The sequence below is a fragment of the Onychostoma macrolepis genome, chromosome 05 (genome assembly GCF_012432095.1).
Source record: "Onychostoma macrolepis isolate SWU-2019 chromosome 05, ASM1243209v1, whole genome shotgun sequence".
NCBI lineage: Eukaryota > Metazoa > Chordata > Actinopteri > Cypriniformes > Cyprinidae > Onychostoma > Onychostoma macrolepis.
In genome coordinates this window covers 23,528,346-23,546,233 of record NC_081159.1, presented here as the reverse complement: position 1 = coordinate 23,546,233, position 17,888 = coordinate 23,528,346, and the positions used below count along the sequence as shown (strand labels likewise).

General features: G+C 36.3%; 1 protein-coding gene across 7 annotated transcripts in view; it reads right to left on the bottom strand.

Annotated features, from left to right (window-relative positions):
- Nucleotides 1–17,888, bottom strand: part of osbp2b (oxysterol binding protein 2b) — a 60,912-nt gene that overhangs the window by 3,792 nt on the left and 39,232 nt on the right. For all 7 annotated transcript variants that reach the window (XM_058777041.1, XM_058777042.1, XM_058777046.1 and 4 more), the window contains 10 exons: nucleotides 15,883–16,133; nucleotides 8,016–8,214; nucleotides 7,750–7,873; nucleotides 6,801–6,867; nucleotides 5,638–5,790; nucleotides 3,160–3,405; nucleotides 2,506–2,626; nucleotides 2,203–2,306; nucleotides 1,393–1,488; nucleotides 992–1,176 (listed from right to left, as the gene is read on the bottom strand). In XM_058777041.1, coding sequence (XP_058633024.1) covers nucleotides 992–1,176; nucleotides 1,393–1,488; nucleotides 2,203–2,306; nucleotides 2,506–2,626; nucleotides 3,160–3,405; nucleotides 5,638–5,790; nucleotides 6,801–6,867; nucleotides 7,750–7,873; nucleotides 8,016–8,214; nucleotides 15,883–16,133 — 1,546 coding nt within the window. The remainder of the gene's footprint in view (nucleotides 1–991; nucleotides 1,177–1,392; nucleotides 1,489–2,202; nucleotides 2,307–2,505; nucleotides 2,627–3,159; nucleotides 3,406–5,637; nucleotides 5,791–6,800; nucleotides 6,868–7,749; nucleotides 7,874–8,015; nucleotides 8,215–15,882; nucleotides 16,134–17,888) is intronic.

Below are 17,888 nucleotides of genomic sequence, written 5' to 3'. Positions count from 1 at the left end.
CATTTTATCACTTTGATAAGAAAGTATTATTTTCCTGAATAATTTTGACATGCTAGAATATTACATCTCCAAATAAGCCTAATATGCCTTCTAAATAAGTTCTAAGAGTAATTGTTAAACTGATAAAGTTTTAAAGGGGATGTACTCATTTATGCTGAATACTGTAGTTCTGCAGGTAAGTAGATAAGCAGCTACCTACATAATGAGCTACTTACCTAGCACACTAACTACTAAACTAACTATCTTTAGACTTAGGTAGGTAATGCCATAGTACATCTTTAGTTTGGTAGGTAAGTAGGTAGTCAATGAGGTAGCTGGCTCTGCAGACAGGTAGTTTGGTCTGTTTGGTACTGACTCTGGTAGGTTGTTTAGTCTGTAGTTTGTTTGGCAGCTACGTTGCTACCAATGTAACTACCATTTACCTGCAAAATGAAGTACCTACCTACTGAACAAACTACCAGTTTGTTCAACTTATCAGTTAGACTTAAGGCCAGTCCGAAATTTTCACACGTTGAAAAATAAATACGACCTCACGTTGTGTCAATCACGTTTACACACTGCCTCCGAAACTTTCGTCCGTCATAAAAAAAAATAAAAAATCGGACCAGGTTCGATTTTCTGCGTTTTCGCATCCATAGCAAGCGTTTTGATAGGAAATGATGACAAATACAAAAAGTACGAAAAACGCATACGAAAATTTCGGACTCGGTGTGCAAGGACCTTTACACTTATTAGGCATTTAGTTTGGTTTTCTAGGTAGGCAGGTAGCTCTGTCTATAGGGAGTTAGTCCGTTAGGAAGATTCAGTCGTTTTGGTAATTTGTTTGGTTGATAGGTACGGTCAGTCAGCCTGTAGGTAATTTGGTTTGTTTGGTCAGTAGGCAGGCGGTAAGTTCATTTAGTTATGTCAGTAGTTAGTTCACGTAGTATATGGAGGTAGGCCAGTACTTTATTGATTGACAATAATACCAGACATTAATGCTGTGTCTTACGGTAGAGGGTATTTCTTCCACAGCAGTTTGGGTGTAAGCGTCTGATAGACAGTCTTCTGTTTGCCCTCAGAGCTGCTGCTTCCTCTGCTACTCTGCACGATCTTGGCGCTCTCCATCTTTTCATCCCATGTACCTGACAGGATGTAGTGGGCCTGGCCATCACTGTCCTTCACCACCCCTGTGACCTTACAGTGGAAGAACAAGGAGAACAAGGGTAACAAGCTCTGGGGTTGAACTACAGAAGCATGAAGAGACAGAGAGAGGGCAGAGCAGGATAGAAAGATGGTTTAGCCATGACAAACATCATTAAGGGCTCTTATCTGCTGTCAGTATAACTCACACATGAATCACAGCAGGAGGGACAGGAAAAAGGACAGAGACAATTTAAGTCCAAAACATACCTTTCGTGGGACTTCCCTTGAAAAGTAACTGTATGGAGAGAACTTGAGCTGACAGGTCTCTTTGGTCCTGTGGTTGACTATGTCAATATCTCCGGACTGCAACAAAGAAAATATGAGATGAAAAGAGAGAAATACCTACAATTAAATCAGTGGTTCACAAAACCTGGCGGTCATGGATGTATGATGTTTTTCTTCAGTAAAGTCGTATTTGATATTGAACAGAAAACATGTCTTAAAGCCAAAAAAAGTCTGATTTTTTTTTGTTAAACTTCAAGGAATAGTTCACCCAAAAATGAAAATTTTGTCATTTACTCACCCACATGTCATTCCAAATCTGTATTCTTTCATACGTTGAACACAAAAGATGATATTTTGAAGAACCAAACATTAATGGTCCCCATTGACATCCATAGTAGGGAAAGAAATACTATGGAAGTCAATGGGGACCATCAACTGTTTGATTACCAGCATTCTTCAAAATATCTTCTTTTATGTTCAAAACAGGAAAGAACGACATGAGGGTGAGTAAAGGATGACAAAACTTTCGCTTTTGAGTGAACTATCCCATTAACAATACTGTTGGCTGCATTGTTTAATTGGCAAACTGTTTCTTCCCCTCATTTTTAGTCATTGTTATTCAGAAGAGGACATCAAAATTGAGTGAAACTAGGTCATACAAAGAATATATTCAACAAGCATGGACCTACAAGCAATATATTCCCCTTGACGTTTCTAGGCTTTGAATATTTGACATACTACTGCAAGAAAATTCTGGTAATCATAGAAATTTAATAATGTCAGAAGTTCAACCTGATCAATCCACAGTTTGCCCACAATGATGTTGTGCACAGTGGAGGTGACTTTACGCCACACATAGTGGTTTCCACTCGCATGAAAGTGTAGGTGGATCGCACCTGGTTAGGCAGACAGAAAATCAATGTGTTCATCATTATCACAATATGACAAACTAATTATGTGAAGTCAAGAGAGAAATACAACAATAAATTAAATCAGCATAAATAATGTTTATAGATTTTGTGTTACCTACATTTGTTTACAGTATATGAAGAATAGTGAAATAGTGAGACGGTCAAGAGAGGAGAGGACACTCACCCAGAGGCATGATGGAGAGGTATTTGCCACGGAACTTGCTAGCAATGGTGATTTCCTGCCACAGGGTCCAGCCTCGCTGTGACATCACATGATGGGCGGCTGCAGGCGGATGATGACTGACCTGAAAGATACAGGCAAATATCAGTCGAGTGCTGAATATAAAATTCACCACTAGGGAGTGCTGTGTCTTTATTCATTCAGACGTGTGGACTTTCTATGTGTGATTCTGGCATCCTCACAGTCACCTTCATCCATCATTAGCCTTCGATCACTGAACCTTGCATGAGAAGCATTTCTAGTAATGCATGAATGTGACTGAAAACAAGTGTTGTGACACTGCGTTATAATAAATTGCTTAATTTCTCATTTCCTCCCTTGTTGCTAAATTCCTAATTTATATGCTGCTTTCGATGCAAAATGAATTCAGCAGCAAAACTGTTTCTTCATCATCAAATCAGTATATTAGAATGACTGCTGAAGGTTCATGTGACATTGAAGACAGGAGTAATGGATGCTGAAAATTCAGCTTTACCGTTACAGGAAAAAAAATAATAATAGTGGAGTTCTAGCTTAACCTTTACTGAGGTGAATATAAATGCTAATGGATAGCTTTCCTCATGTGTTACCGTAGACCTTTTGACTCTTAACACTGACCTGTTCACAGAGGGAACGGTAACCGAATTCTTCCAGGCGGTCCAGTTCGTAGGTCTCTCCCAGGAGAGGGTTGAAGGGCTTGGCCGTCCGGTGCACTGTGGTGGAGTATGAGGAGACTGAGAAGGCTGCAACCAGACACATCTGCTCCAGAGAGTTCTCACAGCGCGCCGCCTTATCCAGCAGCTCGTGGTACTCCAAATCCTCCGTCAAGCGCTGCAGCATGGACAGGGGCTCGTTGAAGTTCACCTGGACACAGGGAGAGAGGAAGACACCTTGGCTGTGTCCCATTTCACATTCTTCTACTACATATTGTTGAGTATGTGGAGATACTGCAATTGTCTTATGACCACAGACCTATTCTACAAGTTTGTTTTGGAATGAAAAAGTTAGCATCCAACTAAATTTGTTACTTTAAAATACATAGTTACTTTACTTTACCATCACCTTCTCTTCCGTAGAGCAAGGGGTTGTGAACAATATTAGCTTAAAAAATACATACACTAGAGTTCGAAAGTTTGGCGTTGATAAGATTTTTTATAATGTTTTTAAAAGAAGTCTATTATGCTCACCATTTATATGATCAGTAGAACTGTAATATTGTGAAATATTACTGCAATTTAAAATAACTGTCTATTTTCATATATTTTAATATATGTCTCCTGCGGGACACTAAACACCGTCGAGCCGCTCTCAGTCGTGGCAGCATGGTCTCGTGTTGCTTTCACTAGCGCAGCTATTATTTTTTTTCATCACTAATTGGTAGATGTCTAAAAAATAAAAAATATGGAGAAGCCTAAAACAGGCCCGAGGCCCGGCCCGTGTCGTGAAACTATGACGTGAAAATTGGCTCTAAGGCTCCGGGGCCCTAGAGACGTAAAAAAGTCGGGGCTCATCTAATATGCTGATTTGGTGCTCAAGATACATTTATTATCAATGTTGAAATTTTTGTGAGAATGGTGATATATTAGTTCAAATTTGTTAAAATAGAAATCCTTTTATAAATTTATAAATGTCTTTACTGTCATTTTTTAATGCATGAATAAAAATTAGAGCTGTCAGTTTATCGTGTTAACTTAATTAATTAGTTATAAAAAAAATAACGCAAATATTTTTATGCAGTTAATGCACTGACCACGCCCCCAGACCTGTACATCATCATACATTTCCATATAGCCAACTGTTGACAAATATGATGCAGGGAAACAACTCCATAAATGCAATTATGCCCTAAAATTCAAGATATTGGTGCAAAAATGTATGTGTTTTTGTCTCATTTTTATATCATACGATAAGCGATATCACACGAGCAGCGAGAGCAATATGACACGAGTGCTGATTTTGTCCCGAATATCACGAGTTTAAATGTGACTTTATACAACAGTTCAGTAAATATGAAGCTTATATAGTGTTATATTTTAAACAAAATATTATGTGTTTTTGCTCAATTTTGCAAAGAATATATTACCTTTAAAGCCGCAGCAGAATTTGTTGTGCGTCTCCGAGCAACACAGAATCGTGTGAACCAATGATTCAAAGACTCATTCATAAAGAGAGCCGTTTACTTCATTCCTGAAAGTAAACCTTCATTGCTACGTTTCTGGACATTGATCATGTTAATTACATTGCTGTCTATGGGAGGGACAGAAAGCTGTCAGAAAGCATTTGTGTTCCGAAGAGGAATAAAACTTTTACGGGTTTGGAACGACATGGGGGTAAGTGATTAATGACAAAATTTTCATTTTGGGGTGGAGTAACCCTTGAATGAATGAATCAGCCGTTTGAACGAATCGAATGAAGACATTTACCGCCACCTGCTGGCAGATTTAGTTTCTTATTTAGAGTATCATTTCATTAAAAATAATAATAAAAATCAAAATCAAAATATTAAAGGGATAGTTCACCCAAAAATTTTAATTCTGACATTTACTCACTCTCATGTCGTTTCAAACCTTTCTTCTGTGGAACATAAAGGAAGGTATTTTGAAGACTGTTGGTAACAAAGCTGTTTTGGTTAATGACTTTGATTGTATGAACAAAACTTATCCTCTTTTGTGTTCCATAGTTTATGTTAAGCCTTTGTAGCCAAAATTTTTATGTGTAATAAATTTTATGTTGAATCAAATAAAATATTTCTTTCTAAAGCTACAATTTGTAATGTCTACTTGATACTTTCTCATTTAACACAAAAATAACTTTAAATAATCTTTTGTGGGTATTTTCACAGTCAAATTTATTTTGCGATTAATTAATCAAAACATCATGTAATTAATTAGATTAAAAATTTTAATCGACTAACAGCCCTAATAAAAATATTAATTTATTTTTAAAAAACTCACTGACCCCACACTTTTGAACAGCAGTGTACATGCAAATGATATATAATCTGGGCACATTTTGCTTACTATTCTCAAAGAACAGCAATGCACTGATTCTAATCTTGCATTTAGGACCACTTCATTAATCTCCAATATCACTTACAGGCATTGGGATCTTAGAGAGTTCTTTGCCAATGCAATTCTTCATGATGCTCCACAGATTGAGTGAATAGTTGGGCTTCTCTGTGATCTGGGTCCGCCTCTTCCTGTGAGGCTGCAGCTCTTTCCCTGAAAAATCATTACTGCTCACAGAACACTAAAAAAGACACAGACAAGAGTGTTTGTATTAAAAAAACATCTGAAATTTATGAAATGTGTTTATGCTGAAAGAGATTATTTGAAGGGCCTGAGTGCCCTTGAGGAACGTAATGCATAAACATTGACAGCTGACTGATGCTCCATCTGTCTGAGAAAGTGAGTCACAGAGAGGAAGATGAAACGAGGGGAGCAGATATCAGTTAATTAAAATTCGGTTAATTGAGATGAACAACAGCTGTGAGAGTCAATGATGAACACAGACCGCCTGAGGTAACATTCACAGTCACGTTGAGTCTACTGGAACTTTATGCCACAAGAAATACAGTGGGGTCCAAATGTCTGAGGCCACTAATGAAAATGCTTCCACTTCACATTAGTTCAATAAATAAAAAGAAAAAAAAACACTTTTCATTATAAATGTGACCATGGACCACAAAACCAGTTTTTAAGATTGATACATCATCTGAAAGCTGCATAAATAAGCTTTCCATTGATGTATGATTTGTTAGGATCGGACAAAATTTGGCAGAGATACAACTATTTGAAAACCTGGAATCTGAGGTTGCATAAAATCAAAATATTGAGAAAATCTCCTTTAAAGTTGTCCAAATGAAGTTCTTAGCAATGCATATTACTAATCAAAAATGAAGTTTTGATACATTTATGGTAAGAAATTTACAAAATATCTTCATTGAACAAGATCTTTACTTAATATCCTAATGATTTTTGGCATAAAAGAAAAATCTATCATTTTGACCCATACAATGTATTTTTGCATATTGCTACAAATATACCCCAGCGACTTAAGACCGGTTTTGTGGTCCAGGGTCACAAATATGAAGTGAATTTCAGGCCCTTGTAACAAATTATTTCTAGTATTTCAGAATGCCTTAGCATTTTGTTTGTCGCCCTTTTAAATTAGATTTTAAATGAGATTTTCATTGTTGTTTTTTTTAATCCTAGTGTATATAACCTTTGTTTTCAGCTCTTGTTTCATGTCACACTCACATTGTCTTCCTGGTTCCAGTCACTGGGCTGTCCTCCACTAGCACCACTGAGATTACTCTGAGAACGTCTGCACAGACAAGAAAGAGGGAGAGACAGTAAGAGGATGAGATGCAGGAAAATAAGCAGAATAAAAGTCTGACGTTGTGTTTGACTGATGGAATAAAGGTCTCAGGAGTCAACCAGTGAATAAGAGCCTCTTACTAGGAACAGATTTTGTTTAAAATAATAAATCAATCAATCAATCACAAGTGTTATCCTCCACTTATTCACAACCGTAATGAATGAATAGTGAATGCATGAATATATCCACACAATACATTTGAATGAAAAGCTTTTTTATTTTTCTAGGGCTAGTCAATATAAACTTATGTAATAATTGATAAAAATAATTATTTCACAATCATAAAATATTTTATAAATTGCATAAAATTATATAATTAATATTTTATAAATTATATTAATTTAAAAAATTTCATTTCAGACATAGTTATTAATAATCACTTATTTTACAAAATAGTATTAAAAGAATTACTTTTTAGTGCAAAATATTTGGTAATTTTCACCTCATGCTCATAAATTTGATTGGAATACATCTCATTCGGTCAGGTGGTCACATACGGTTGAGTTCAAATATGTAAATGTAATCGAACCATAAATCAGAACCAAAAATTATGCATATTCTTTTGGTTGAATTTCCATGCAGCTTCCATACTACTCTCCATTGGAAATGAATGTCTTTTGGTGTACTGTTTATCAGTAGGTAGTAGAAATTGACTTAAGAAATGTGTTTTGAATTCATTATTAATAAATTGTCTGCACTTAATTTTTGAACACCTATTTTTCGAACTCTCACATCAAAAAAGGAAAATTCTGTCATAATATTATTTACCCTAATATTGTTGAAAAATGTATGACTTTCATCTTTGGGTTAAGTGGGGATGACGCTAACCTGTGGTGAGAGGGGTCCGTGGCAGTCACTGTTATAAAAGCAGGTGAGTCTTCCATGGCATCAAAATACTCCGTATCCTCATCTTCATCACTCGCTTCCTCTTTCCTGGGCCTTTCACTCACTCCTGTGCACACATAAGTAGTCAAAAACAGGCACAACAGTACCATGCTGGTTTACCATCATGCCATGTCTCATTACTGAGCTCATTCACTTCTATAATATTCATTTATGAATGATCACGATGCGGCAGGGGTGGCGTGTCTCACCCGTGTCGATGGTGGGCGTATCGGGTGTGTTGACAGCGTGAGTGGGGGCTTCTCTCCAGGCTCGTTCCAGGCTGTTGTGCTGCTTGGCTAGCTGCTCGATGGTCTCCTCCAGGTGTGTGCGCTGCTCTCGCTCATGCTGAAGTACTCGCTGCCATCTGCGGCTGTGGCTCTCAGCCAGGTCCAAGAAATCTCGACACGCCTGTGAAGGAAGATACAAAACAGGAACTAAATATCAACACAAACACAGCAGCTTCAGGAACAAAATAAAAGTGCTATTTAGACCAGGGGGGCTTGATTCTGCTCCTAAAGATCAACCTCCGTGAAGAGTTTTGATTCAATCACAGATGAAACAGTAGAGCACGGTGTTAGGGCATGGGTTTGATTCTCTGGGAGTTCATGAACTGATATCATATACCTTGAATACAATGCAAGTCGCATTGGATAAAATTGCCAAATGTTTTTAAACCCTAATTAGACAAAATCTGATCAAGAGAATCCTTTAACCCTTTTAAAGGATTACTTCGTTTTCTTCACAACATCTAAGAAATTATATTTGACATGTCTATGACAGAAATGCTGAAAAGATCTGATGAAATCGATCATGGGTCGTAGCTCTAGTGGTTCAACTCAAAGCAGAAGTGAAAGAGTAAATCTGATGGCCAGTGCACGTTCAGAAACACGCAAACATACAGACGGTCTATGAGCTGAGTCATGCTTTTTTTTAGTCGAGTCTCGGATTAGCAGTATTGAGTAATGCAAGCATCTAAGAGAAGTTACTCTTGGTCAATAACACGGACACAAAACAGTCCATTTTCCTGTGCAATAACACACAGGAAAATGTTACTGCTCAAAGGTTGCTCCTTCAAACCTCATTAGAGTTCACAGTCATGGTTCAGTATAAGATTTGGCTCAGATGATCATTTTTTTCAGCAGAACTATATGTCTCCATTTGCTCTCTGTTTAATTTGTTATCGAGGAGAAATAAGTGAGATTTTAAAGAGCTTTTTCCTTTCTATAGTCAAGTAACGTTTATTTATATAGAGCTTTATACAATATAGATTGATTTGAACCACCTTTCAGGAATAAACAGGAGAAACAATGCTGCAAAATTATTCAAATTGTTTCTTGCTCATTATTAAGAATAATAACCCACGCCACACATAGGTTTCACTAAAAATAACCGCTGTAATCTAACTCAGTTTCTGTGAGAGCATCTCTCTCATCAGAGTTCATCAATCACGTTAATAACTGAGACTACAGTACAGCCACAAAATCACTAAGGCAGCTCGCAGGCATAACCAATCACGTCTTTTACAGTGTCACTGCCTCTGGGTGTCCGTACTCTCTTCTTCTTCTCTCTCTTGATCAATGTTTCTTTGTACATCTCCCTAGTCTCATATGGAGGCACAATGACACGACTCATCTGACTGACCCCAGTCTGCTAGATTTATCAGGAACAAAATGGGCACAGAATCGGTGATCAAAATTCACCTTTTACCACAACTGCCAATGGCAGATAAATTGAAAAAAGTTACAAGATCCCGTAGTAATGCTAAAGTCATGGGTTTAATTCCCAGGGAATGAAAATACATATAGCTTGAATGCAGTTGCTTTGGACAAAAAGTCTGCCAAATCTATTTTTAAAAATTGAATGAATAAAATATTACATACTAAAAAAAAGAATATTTAAAAGAGAAAAAGTATACAATTATATATGCATATATAGCATTACATAGCTGTTTTTGTTGCATGTTAATGATAGGTCATTGCGGTCACTGTACGTACAGGACCTTCATAAAAACATGAAAATTCTTATATTTTCATTTGGAGGCATTAATGCATGGGAGAAATGTTTTTTAGGCCTCATATAAAAATTGCTGCTAATAAAATTGAGGCAAAACTTCAAAGATTTGTTTGTATATCTTTGTCTATTTTTTTTATTATAACATCTATATATATATATTTTTTTTTTTTATCATAATAACATCCATATATTTTAATCATTCCCATCTTTTACATCAGCAAGCATCAGAAAATCATTTTTCTTTTTGACTTAAAGTAGGTATTATGTTACAGTCCCTAATAAAGTTTCAAGCCAACTCATTAGATTGATTTACTCCACAACCCCATTTTTACTTACATTTAGCGCTTTGCAGGTGCTAATTTTGGACCTTGTACAGAACATAGTTCAAAAACAACAGTATAGGTCTCTCCACTCTTTGCATCCTACTTACACTTCTGTGCCCTTAAAGTCCACAAACAAAGCAACAAACCAGCCTTTACCTGACTCCTATCAGCACTAGTGTCCAGAGCTCTGCTGTGAGAGAGGATCCTCTGTGCTACGCTTAGCATGTGACTGTGGCTTCCTCAGACGTTCGTGAAACTACAGCTCCTCACCTTTAACATATGCAAACTTCCACTTTTATTTTGCTGAGTGAGGCCCTGGGCCCGACTGCTCGTGACTTCAGGAAGAGCTTAGAGGAAAGAGATGCATATGTGACATATCCGAGAAATGCCATTTAAAATAGTTGAGGGGGAGGGAGAGCCATGTGATTCAGTGTGTAAAATTGATAGATGGTTCACTGAATTTAGTGAGATTCCCAATAATATTTCAACATGTCTATGTAGAACATAGACAACATAACAAATTTTTAAACTGAGAAATTTTACAATTCTATGCACAAAAATGAGCTAATTTCAAATTTGATGCCTGCTACAGGTCTCAAAATAGTTGGGACAGGGGCATGTTTACCATGGTGTAGCATCTCCTTGTTCACATATGGCTTCCTTTTTGCACGATAGAGCTTTAGTTGGCGTCTGCAGATGGCACGGCGGATTGTGCAAATAAACACAACCTGTTTTGCAAAGAAACACTTGACTTTCAAACAAACGCAAAGTGATTTGCAAATACAAAACTCTATTTGAGAGAAAATGCAGATGTATGGACAAATATATGTATTGTGTGTTTCAACTGTGAGACTCATTTGCCTTTTTATGAGGAAACTTGGCTTGATTTTCTCACACGTGTCAAAGCAGATTTTCTCACAAATGCAACTGAGCAACTTTCTTTTCCAAAAACAGCAGATGGCGCGGTCGGTCAATTTACGCTAGTCTCCTGAGACCCGAAACACCTCTTTACCTTTTCAGACCAATATGAGTGGGGAACAGGTGAGTTTCTGTCTTACTATCTCTATAATTAACCATTTAGATGTTTTCACAAAGCGATCCTACTACAGTGTCAGTGAAATTCACAACACGTGCTGTAAAGTTGTTAACATGATTGATTAGTTCAAAAATCAGTAGTGACATGGCTAAACATTTAACTAGGCAGTCTTTCCCTATAAAAACTGATCCATTCTCCGTACCTCTTATCCTCTGTTGGATCGCAGGATATTGAATATACATATATATCATGTTCAACATTCAAAACAATGCAGGGGTATAACAATATATCGTGTCACAATATATTGTAATACTAAAATGCAAATGTATTATGGATAGTACCAAAAATGAAAGCTTAGACAATTTAATTTAGTATCAGATATAGTAATATCACCCAAGAGGTCATTAATTATTAATAAAAAAAAATTTAAATGATGTAACACTGCAATCACTTCTGTCTAAAATAATTACATATTTTTTAGCTAAGCAAAATGATGAATATTTCTCTTCTGGTGTCACTCTTGTCCTGTGAATTGGGGAGAAGGATCAAGTTCACAATGATATAATACTAAATTCAGCATTTTAATAAACATTTTTAGTTGGATTTCTCCAAACAGGCTATTTATTGTCAGACTAAAATCTGCCGATTGGTTGAAATACAAAATATCTCCTTACAGGCCACTTTTAGTTTTAAATGTTGTACAAGGCATGTATATAAACTATGCTATATATAAACATAAATATGATAATAAACTATGATATCCCTTATTAAAATTAAAGTTGGTTTTACTAATAGTAAAAGTGTGGTAACCATGTTTTTTTTTGCAGGTTACCATTTCTATATAGGCAGCTTTACTACAAATACCATGGTATTTATTTAGTAAAACCGTGGTTAATTTTCATAAGGGATATTAATGTTTAGATTATGTTTCGGTACATTTATATAGCTGAATCACAATAAAGCTCACCTGAACTTTAACTAGTTTGATTATAGTAGCCTATTTGTATAATTCGATTAGCATACTCCTTTCAGTAGGTTGTCTATGTGTAGTTTTATACTTGTTTTATACAACATTTCTCTCCACTGTAGGCTATGTCTCAACATATATAGCAGAATGACTAAATTAATAAATCTTACTTGACCTAACGTAAAAATAAAATTCAAAACGCTTTCATTTTTGGTACACAATATTGTTGCTATCCATAATACATTTGCATTTTAGTATTACAATATATTGTGACACGATATATTGTTAACTTATACCCCTGCATTGTTTTGAATGTTGAACAATTGTATCAATATATATGTATATTCAATATCCTGCGATCCAACAGAGGATAAGAGGTACGGAGAATGGATCAGTTTTTATAGGGAAAGACTGCCTAGTTAAATGTTTAGCCATGTCACTACTGATTTTTGAACTAATCAATCATGTTAACAACTTTACAGCACGTGTTGTGAATTTCACTGACACTATAGTAGGATCGCCAGAAAACATCTAAATGGTTAATTATAGAGATAGTAAGACAGAAACTCACCTGTTCCCCACTCATATTGGTCTGAAAAGGTAAAGAGGTGTTTCGGGTCTCAGGAGACTAGCGTAAATTGACCAACTGATCATCTGCTGTTTTTGGAAAAGAAAAGAAAGTTGCTCAGTTGCATTTGTGAGAAAATCTGCTTTGATGTGTGTGAGAAAATCTGCTTTGACACGTGTGAGAAAATCTGCTTTGACACGTGTGAGAAAATCTGCTTTGATGTGTGTGAGAAAATCTGCTCTGACACGTGTGAGAAAATCAAGCCAAGTTTCCTCATAAAAAGGCAAATGAGTCTCACAGTTGTAACACAATACATATATTTGTCCATACCTCTGCATTTTCTCTCAAATAGAGTTTTGTATTTGCAAATCACTTTGCGTTTGTTTGAAAGTCGAGTTTTCTTTGCAAAGCAGGTTGTGTTTATTTGCAAAACGCTGGATTTGTTGGTATAATTTTGGCACAATATTTACTCCATAACTCTGCCTCTCTAAGACATCCCTTTTATAGCTAATCATGTCAATTAACTTAATTAGTTGCTAGATGTTCTCCCAGCTGAATCTTTTCTAAATTTCTTGCTTTTTCAGCCCTTTGTTGCCCCCGTGACAACTTTTTTGAGACCTGTAGCAGGCATCAAATTTGAAATGAGCTCATTTCGTGGATTAAAGTGTAAAATTTCTCCATTTAAACATTTGTTATGTTCTCTAAGTTCTATTGTGGATAAAATATTGGCTCATGTGATTTGCGTTTTAGTTTTTTAGTTAGTCTTTTAGTTTTCATTTTATTCAAATTTAAAAAACGTCCCAACATTTCCGAATTCGGATTGTATTTCACAAAATGATTGTCTTTACTGTATTTCAGATCAAATAAATGCAGCTTTGGTGAGCATAAGAGAGCTTTTTAAAAACATAAAAAAATTTGTACATACCCTAAACGTTTGAACAGCAGTGTATTACATCACAGACATGATTCAAAGCCTCAGAGAGTCAGGTAACAAGAAAAATGACCATCTCTTCTCTCTCCTTGTTTCAAATATTGAAGCATATTATTAAACATATCATCTGTTTGTCCATCAGACCACACACAAAGATCAGAATGGTTTTCCTCTTCCTGCTGCGGCTCAGCCTGTCCGAGTGCTTTAATGAGTTAGACCTCACAGTGCTGTTTGTGTATTTCTGTTCAGCTGGCTATTAATCATTTTAGATATGAAAGAAAGAAGACTAAAGAAGAGTCCAAACAGAGATCTCGCTAATGAAAGTGTTATAGCATGTAGATCTGGTGGACTCAGATCCTGACTGCTGTCTGCAGGGCTAATGATTCAAGCTAATCTCAAGAAGTGAGAAAAGTTATCAGCCAATAACACATTGGTGAACTATTGGATTCTTATATTGAACATAAATCTAAAGACAGTTAATTAGGTGTACATGTTGAGATAGTTTGCTCTATATCAGTTGTTTCCAAACTTTTCATCAGTGCAGCCACTTCTTATCTATGGCATTTGTGAAGCAACTTATCACTATCGCACATAAAAATGGACATAATCACATTTTTAACATTAAATAAATGTGCATGGAAATTTCCAATCTCACTGTGTTTATCAATAAATATTAAGACACATTTTACTTAAAAATTATGACTATTTTAGCGGGTTTCAAAAATGTGGTTGACCTTTTTTGTCAAAGTGGTGACTGCTTTGCCAGAATAAGTTACCTGTAATGTACACCTGGCTGTGAAGACTAAAGTGAGGTTTGTATTCAAGTTGTGTACCAACAATCACAATTATGATGCAGTCGATGCATATTTGTTCAAAATCCTTTCCCGAAATCCACACAAATCCAAATAAACAGCATGAAATTGCATTCACCTAAGATAGATGAATTCAGTTTGTCAAAGTTGAAATGGAACACACAAGACAAAATCACCTCTAATATTGACTTCCATGACTGTGAGTAGTAATATCTATCCAGAATTTGATTTAGGAAATCAAAGACACAGAGGACATCCGCAAAACTGAGAGCTATTCCTAGACCAGTATTGATCGTGTTAGTGGAGGCTCTACCTTCATTGATTACAGATAGAAAAGAAAAACTATCTATGATCCAGGTATCTGCAACAACATTTGCCTTTAGAGCGACACTGAACATAAAATTTGAAAACAGACAGACAGATTAGTATTTTCTCTGAAAAAGATTCCAAGTAAAGATGCTGTTATATTCTGTTCTGGAGCTAGTTTCAGAAATGAGTCTGTTTGATGAAGTATGGTTGGGTAAAACAGCTAATACTGGATTAGATTTCACATTGTCCATTGTGATAAATGAACCACAATCTTTCCACCCATTATTTCTGGACAATGCTCATTCATATTGACCGTAGCACTAAGGACAGAGAAAAACAATGTCCAGATGATTAAAGACAATAAATACAACCAGTCCTTAATTTGAACAAAGTCAGACAGTGCTCAGACTCATTGTTTCATAAAACATGGGGACAAATTTCTCCAGCTCCAAGAATAAAATGTTTTTAAAATCCAAGCAATCTTATCGACTGTTATATTGTCATAACATACATTTTAATAACATATACAACCGTTCAAACATTTATTTGGTTTTTTTATTATGTTTTTAAAAAAAAGTCAGTTATGTTCACCAAGGCTACAGTTTGATCAAAAACACAGTAAAAACAGTAATTTTGTGAAATATTATTACAAAAGAAAACAGAATTATTACCGCTGTTTTATATTTTAATATATGTTAAAATGAAATTTATTCCTGCAATGGCCATTACTCTAGTCTTCAGTGTCACATGATCCTTCAGAAACCGTTGTAATATGCTGATTTGGTGCTCAAGCGATATAGTTTTAATTTTATTTCATTTTAATTTATCGTTTAAATTTTTTTATTTTTTTCAGGATTCTCAAGTTCAACAAGAATTCTTAACAGCATTGGTTTGAAAAAGAAATCTTTTGTATCAGTGTAGGTCTTTACTGTCACTGTTGATTAATTTAGTTGATTAAGACCCTGCTGAATAAGAGTATTAGTTTTTTTTTTTTTTTTTTTTATCTTTCTGACCCCAAACTTTTAAACAATATTTTATACACAAAATATCTATTTTATAATAATTGAAACCTGACCCAACTCAAATCCTGTAATAACAGAAAGTCAGTTCTACTTACATTGATCATAGCATTGGAGGTGATGCGAAAGAGGGTGGCTCTCTCGTTGACAGCCTTGATTTTCTCTCCTCCCTCCAGAGGCACACGTAAGGTCTCGAGCTCACTCAGAGACCGCTGCAGCGCCGCTCCGTGCTTGGCTATCAGGTCATTGCATGTACTCAAGTCATCCAACTTACTGGCCAGAGTCTTGAGAGTGCCCTGGATCTCACTGTGGTCTGACTGAGAGGTGGGCTCCTCGTCCGCAGAGTCATCTACACAGAGAGAGACACAGAATACAGGTTATGGGAGAAAATTTCATTATTGGGTGAACTATTGCTTTAAAACAGACCAAAAAAAACCCCATCCCATGTCCCCACAATGTGTTTTCCAGCTGTTTTTAGACCACAGCTCCTCCTAATTTCCCTCATTAATTAATGCTGATTTTACAGGTGGCTGAGGCCCTAACAACAGGCACCCAGTCAATATTACCACTTATGCAAACAGAGCACAAACACCCAAATCAACACACACAGATGGTGGACAGCTTTAAGAGACTGTGACTACACACAACATATTACCTGTTAAGAAACCTGAAAGTCTCAGATATAAATGGGTTTCCTAATTAAAGGGATAGTTCACCCAAAAATGAAAATTCTGTCATTAATTACTCACCCTCATGTCATTCCAAACCCGTAAGACTTTAGTTTATCTTCAGAACACAAATTAAGATATTTTTGATGAAATCTGAGAGCTCTCTGTTCCTCCATAGACAGCAAGGATAACGCTGATTACGTTGATTAATAGCGGAAGATGGTAACTAGGGGAGAAGAATTGTTGAATAAATTATGCTATTATTGTTTTCTTTGCACATAAAAAATATTCTCGTAGCTTCGTAAAATTACAGTTGAACCCCTGATGTCACGTGGATTATTTACCGATGTCCTTGCTACGTTTCTGGACCTTGATCGTGGTAGTTACATTGCTGTCTGGGTCAGAGAGCTCTCAGAATTCATCAAAAATATCTTCATTTGTGGTCTTACGGGATTGGAACGACATGAGGGTGAGTAATTACTGACAGAATTTACTTTTTTGGGCGAACTAACCTTTTAAGTCATACTGGAGAACACACTGGCAAGACTCATCTGTTGATAATATGTAGGGTGAGGACTGAAGAAGTACAAACAGCTATCCTTTCAAGCAATTCAATCATGTTTTACACCAAAAGAAATTAGCATTTTGACAAAAAAGCACAGCTAATGTGATATTCCTTTGTGGACCAAAAACCTTAGCATTTATATGGTACTGCATTCATTTCAATAGCTGTCAGTTTAAAAAAAAAAAAGAGCCAAAAAAGCTAACATTAAGGACCTTAGTGTGCCTTTACTGGTCACCAGCGTCATTTGTGACATCTAAACATTTGCTAGTGGATAGGACGTGCTAAAAATAAATGATTAAATAATTTGGATGCCGAAATGTGTTCACTTTGCACGGTTCCACAGCTGCCATCATTAAAGTCCATTGGCATGTGTGGACACGCTCACACACACAACGGCTCCCTTCCAATGACACAAGTGGCATAAATATAGAGCAAATGGAGAAAACACATCAGAGCACAGCTGAGATCCTGAAGCTGAATCCTGCCATGACAGGATCATGCAACATGGATGCAATGAGGCAGCTACTCACAAACACGTTGATTACACCACAATGTACTTAGAAATCAATTTCTCAAAGAAAGGACGCTGTTGCTCATCTCTGACAAAAAAAAAAAAAGACCATTTGGAAAAAAGACAGCATAGTGCGTGTGAGAAAAGGGGACATGGCAACCTCATTCAGAGCAGCAGAGTGGGGAAAGGGTGAGATTGATTTGACTGTGTTTGTTCCTCCTCAGCAGAGAGCACAGCAGCCGTCAGCAAACTGTTCAGAGACTGAACACATTAACCTTCTCATGACTCAACAACAACATAGGCAGATAGAAAACATTGAAGAGGAGGAAGAGGGGTCACTTTAGGGCACTTCCTGTAGAA